The 6088-nt window shown below is 46.3% G+C and overlaps 1 protein-coding gene across 1 annotated transcript; it reads right to left on the reverse strand.

Moving 5' to 3' along the window:
* Positions 1 to 2298: 2298 nt before the first annotated feature.
* Positions 2299 to 5584, reverse strand: LOC116377271 (transmembrane protein 121). Its single transcript, XM_031838870.1, has one exon. It carries the CDS (start codon positions 4126 to 4128, stop codon positions 3178 to 3180), a length of 951 nt encoding a protein of 316 aa, XP_031694730.1. The 5' UTR covers positions 4129 to 5584; the 3' UTR covers positions 2299 to 3177.
* Positions 5585 to 6088: the final 504 nt, after the last annotated feature.

Genomic DNA, 6088 nt, shown 5'->3' on the forward strand with positions numbered 1-6088 from the left:
GCTATATGTGAGGAAAGCGTCTCGTAAATACGCTGGCTGTAATTTGGTGATTGAGTGCACGAGAGAAAAAAAAGATAAGTTGCACAAGTGTTTTGACTGAGGAACGGATAATTGCAACCGCTCAGCGAAAATAGTTCAAGGATGTCAAATGTTGCCGAGAGCTTTACAAGTCCTTGCAAAAATCTGTGTACGTATTGCATATTTAGTAGGAATTGGATGAGTCTCGAGCTCTGCATAATGGTTCCCTGACCTCTCTGTGCTTTGCTCATGTGCACAGCATCTACATTTTCAAATTAAAAGCCTTCGTGATCATGCGAACTGGCCACTGTTTGGAAGATGCACAGTGCTTTATGTGACAGCGTCACGGAGGAGCATTAAATACACGCAGTGCAGCGGTATCACTTTTCCTCCGCTCAGTCTAAAAAAAAAAAGTCCCTGCCACTTATTTGTTTTTAGACAGTGGTTTTTCTAAATCTACAATCAGTTACCCTCCGGACAAGGGAATCGATACTTGATGAGCATTCATTTTCTGTGCTGGTTTGTTCTCCTCGTGCTTTAACATGTCTTCCATGAAAAATACATTTGTTTCCCAGGCCCTGTTGCCATCCCAGACCGCCGAAGGTCGAGCCGTGAATTTACTGCAGCCGTTTGTCTTGCTCGCTTGGCACGCGCCTCTTCTGTCTGTGTTAATGTGGTGAGTGTGTAGGTGCATCCAGCAGCCTACCCCAGTTTATTAACATTCGAGAGTGCGCAGCAAAAGAAAAAACATGGTCATCTGGATGAATGCAACATTCATTCAGGATCTGGCAGTGCGGGGGAGGGTGAGGTGAGGCTGGGGTGGGCGGGTGAGGGTAGTTTAGGTTGGGTGTCTGCCCGAAGGCCCACTTGTGGCTTCCAGACGAGGGGATCATCACTTTGTTCTTAAAACCATTGTTCTTAGCATTAGTTTCCATTATGTGCTCTTCTTGTACACACATGCTATTTTTTTTCCTGTCAAATACCTGCAGATCACATGAACTAGAGACTGAGATGTTGGTTTTTGTTGTTTGTTTGTTCCACAGTGCTGACCTATCCATGGTGTGTCTCTGCCCACCGTGCATTGCATGCTGGGATGGATGCACTTATAATCTTATATTTGAGATCTGCTGGTTGAATGGCAAATGTTCTTCTCCACATTTTCGGCTTTTGACCATGAGGACACATGCGTGCCTGAGATTGAATGAAGAGGATCAACCCTAAAGTCAGCTTGCACTGACTTGAATGCCATCTTTTTGACAGTATTGTGTACATTGTATGTAAATGTTTTGTCTCGACTCTAAAGCACATCAAAAATAGTTTTTTTAAAAATAGGAATTCTTCGTCATCCACACAATGAAAGCTGCCGGTTTCAGCAGAAACCTCATTCAGCACATTCTGTATCAGGATGAATGCTATCCTTTCATTGCTACCCTTCTGTAAAAACAATCCATTCCAATAGTATGTTATAGTGTCTAAATTGCTGATGTTACTTTATAAGATATCAGCACAGACAAATAGTGCTGCAGCAGTCTTAATGTGATGGTTTGGGGCACATAAAGTTACCACCTTCCTGTAGCTGTGCCTGGCACAGATGAAAATAACCAGCTGTTCTCTCCGGCTTTTAACAAACACGGACAGCCAGTCTGCTTTAAATAATGTGAGCAGTCACTGGTGAGAGAGACATTATGCAAAGGAGAGTACGAGAGAAAGAGCCGATTGTAAAAATGTAGTACTTTTTTTTTTTTTTGAAACTGTGACACCTGTGACAGTATAATTATTTTTATCGTTGCACTGCCTCATTTACCACCTGACCGCATTGTTCAACTTGTCTTTGCATATCTGGCTTTGTTAGTCACCCTCAGTAAGAAAAAGAAAAAGCATCCTTCCATTTTCAGTGGCCTTTTGACAATCATCAGTTGGTGTTCTGTGAAAGTACTAAAATGTCTCCATTAATGAAAAGCTCAAAATATTCTGACTCAACTGGTGGTGATGGAAAGAAAAAAAGATTGCCTGAGACGGAGAGAGATTTGTCATATTAGAAGGCATGATGTTTTCTTGGCTGTAGTTTGGATTCACATCGCTGGACCGAAGTATCCATTTTGTCCTTTTGTGTGAAGAAGAAAATAAGAGTGCTTACAAAGATCTGCCGCTGCCGCTAAGCACAGATAGTCACTGAGCGCCTGAGGAGGATATTAAACAGGTTTCCTTATTTGGGAATCATTTATCTATCTGCAGTGTTGCCCCTTGGCTGTGTATTCTGTCCTATGGCTACGGCACCACAGTCACCCTTTGCAGTGATCTAACCGCTCGCAACTGCACAGAGAATGTATTAAGTGTTCCCCTCCTCGCTGGAAATATAAGCTGGAATATGACTCTCAAGATGAATGACATTGCACAGGCACCACTTAAGCAATAAAGTAGTTCCTAATTGCCGACTGAACCAGACCGGGAAAAAAAATCATTGTCTATTTTCTTTTGTAACCCAGGTTAATTAAAGGACATTTAATTAAAACGTGAAATGAACTCAATTGGACCAATAACTTGAAAATGATTTCATGAAAAAAAACAAATCCCTTTTACAGCCAGTGAAAGAGCAGGGAAGCCTTTTATCTTGTACACAATACTTTATCAAAGAGTCACATATAAAAACACACTTCTTTCAAGAGAACGCTTTAACTGATATTTTCACGACTTTGATTCTCCCGTTGGCTGCTCCTCCTGACTTTGACGCGTTAAAGTCCTCGACTACTAAGAACATCCGAGCAACAGAAATACACACCACGGCACACAGACCCTTAACTTTAAGATTAGAATGCAACACACACAATTCAAAAATATATCCTCTAATCCTGCAGTAGTTTGCTTCTTTTTTTTTTTTTTTTATCTTTTGTACAGTTAGAAAAAATACACAGTTAACTGAATTCGTCGGAGGAAATGCTTTAACAAAGTCTCAAGTGATTTTGCATCATGACAGCTTTGGATATGTCACTTCTCTATCATCGCTAACTGCGTCCGCAGTGTCCCGTGTGCAGTCAAGCATCAGCGGAGATCATGGTCGAGTCCGCGTGCCCTAAGTGGGGTGGGGCGTTGTGCCCTGTCGGCATCCTGAGGGTCATATATATACATGTAGACATCTCCAGGATCCGCCTCACCCTCCTGTCATGTGTGGTCACATGTTGTCACCTCGGGGAGGGGCGTCTGGTCCTGCATGACCACTTGAGGAGGGGTGGGGGCGGGGCGAGCGTGGGCCACCGAGTTCTTTTGCAGCTCCACCCCGAAGGCGGGAGAGGCGTTCTGCAACTGTCTCCTGTACTGAACGAAGCTGCAGGTCTTTAGGATGATGGCAAGGATGTTCTTGCCTATCAGGATCCCGGATACCCTGGCGTCCCGGTACAGAATCATGTTCCCCCCTCGGATGAAGAGAGTGATGACGTTGATGGTCACCATGCTGAGGAGGGGGTACAGGAGCATCTTGTGGGGCACAATGTTGATGCCCTGCATGCTGATCTCGCTCAGGGACACGCAGGGCAGCACGAGCAGCAGGATGTAGCAGTAGAAGAACATCAAGCCCTCCGCCCACAAGGGAAGCCCCTTCTTCTGAGGCTCCCACAGGTTGGCCTGGATGTCCAGTATGTCCAGCAAGTCCACCACCACCCAGAAGAGGCGGTTGCGGATCTCTTCACGCTTCTTGAAGGCGCGGACGTACTCCATGTGGTCGATGGCCACCAGCACCACAAACAGCAACGGGATGCAAACAGACAGCAGCAACGTCAAGGCTTTTCTGGCCAGAGCGTCCAGGCTCTTCCTGTCCGCCTTGTAGTTTTGATACACAAAGTAGACCTTGATCTCCAGCACAAAGATGTAAAGGAACCAGAGGATCATGGCGTAGCCTCGCTTGGACGTGCGCACCTCAGCACCCACCCACACCGCCACGTAACGCAGGACGATCAGGAAGCAGATGTCTCCCACCATCACCATGATGCAGATGCCAATCTTGCGCGGCCCGTGGTTCTGCTCCACGAGGTAGGCATCAATCAGTGCCATGCTGCTCATGATCAGGATGGTGGAGAGGCACACGTGGGGCTTGTTGGTGGGGGGTGGAGGTACCATCCTTGCCTGGGCGAGAAGAGGAGGAGGAGGAGTGTTGTTGAAGAAGGGAGTGAAAGCGGGTGCTCAGTTTGTCCAGCGAGGAGGCAGATCAGATAGTGCTGCTAGACAGCTGCGTTCCCCTCCATTGCTTCTGCCTTGGCCAGAGTCCAGCATGCATTAATAGGATTCACACAGAACACTTCAATCAATCTCCTGCGTGTGCCCAAACCACCTGCCAGGTAGACGGTACCACTCATTTAGTAAATTATGTCCATTGACAAATGGTCTGCAAACATACAGGTTTGTTATTGTGCAAATGAATTAATCTCAGGATGTGTCTACCTTTAACACCTTGACAAGCATTTATCAAACACAACACAGCAGTTTAATCAAGGAGTTGCCTTTTCTGTTATTAAAATAGAAAAAAAAAGAAGAAGAAAAAGCAGCCGCGATGCGTTCCCACTCCAGCTTCACCTCCTCTTTCGTACAAGCTTAAGCCTGCAGAGATAAAAAAAAAAAAAAAATCCAGCAGAATACTCACTTGTGTCCCTCTTTGTACTTTATCCTAATGACTGGCAGCGAGCGATCATCCATGAGACTGCACTGGGAAATCACAAAGCCCATCTGTAATCCACAGGAGAAGAGAGGAGAAAACGCATGGGATCCTCTCCTTCTCTGACAGACGTAAATCCACCAGTTATGGATATATTACTCTTTTTTTTTTTTCAAGCAAAAGAAAAATCCCAAAATATTGCCGTCATAATCCACTTACTGCTCAGACTGAATCAGGGGGAGGCATCTTAAAGACCGCTCTCAATTCCTGTAACTAAGAATAGAGGTTGTTCTGTGTTGTGCTTAGATAGAGGGTTTAAACCTCCAACTCCCCCAAAATGAGAAAGTTATTCTTACTGGAGAAATCTCTGCAGTAAGTCCTCCTTAAAAGATAATTTCCTCTCCAGAAGTTTTCCTCTTCATCATCCAGCATCCACGGACAAGAAAATGTAACATTTTGCATCTGTGCAAGTTTGTGTCTCAGCTGAAGAAGGGTTGTAGGTAATCTTTGAAGTGCTGCGTGCGTCTTACTGTCCGTCCCCAGTCTGCTGTGTGTGTGTGTGTGTGTGTGTGCAGGTTTCAGCTGCCTCCACGCTTGGTTGTCGCTGTAAAATGCTGCCCCCCCCGGCGAGATCCTGGCTGCTGCGCCGTTTTCTGTCTCCTGCTCAAGCAGCTTTTGCCAGGGACACCAGGATCAACAGCGCCAGTGGATTCCCCTGTCTCCGCTCAGCGAGCTCTGCCAACACCGCCGGTGCCGTGTTGCTCCAACGCCGCCCGCCTCCGTGCACTTCTCAGCCCTCTCCTGCGAAGTCAAGAAGAGAGAGAGACACTCCTCTGGCGCGTTCGGACTCACACTCCCGGGACAAGCTCTCTCTCTCTCGCAGGCAGCCACCCTCCTCTTCCTTCTCCCTCTTCTGCTCAAGTAAAGGCACTTGCTGTGTGGAGGTGACGCTCAGCAGACCACAGCTGCAGAGCGAGGCAGAGAGAAAAGAGGTAGAGAGAGAGAGAACAGTTTTCAAGGAGGAGGAGAGAGGGGGGGGGGGGGGGTGAAGACGAGCCAGCCTTTTTGCAGCTTAGCTGAATGCACAACTTCTCTCCATCACCCTGATTTTTTTTTTTTTTGTTCTCCCTCTCACCTCCCTCTCTTCTTTTCACATTGTGTCTTGTGCTGATATCCTATTTTCTCAGGCTGTTTCTTTTTTGGCTCCCCGAAAGAGCCCTGATTTCCTTCTTCTTTGAGGATCCCCTTTTCTTTTTTTCTTTTTTCTTTCCATCAGGTTTGAGGTGCAGAGATGAAAAGTGATCCAAAGAGGAAAGAGGAGGGGGGGATGCTCTCTAGCATAGGATGTAAAAAAAAATGTAAATATACAAAAAACGCTTCCCAGCAGGCTGTGTGTCTGCAGTCTGGGGAGACAAGGGAGAGGGGGGG

Source organism: Anarrhichthys ocellatus, unplaced genomic scaffold, assembly GCF_004355925.1.
Source record: "Anarrhichthys ocellatus isolate YVR2014 unplaced genomic scaffold, GSC_Weel_1.0 scaffold3, whole genome shotgun sequence".
Lineage (NCBI taxonomy): Eukaryota > Metazoa > Chordata > Actinopteri > Perciformes > Anarhichadidae > Anarrhichthys > Anarrhichthys ocellatus.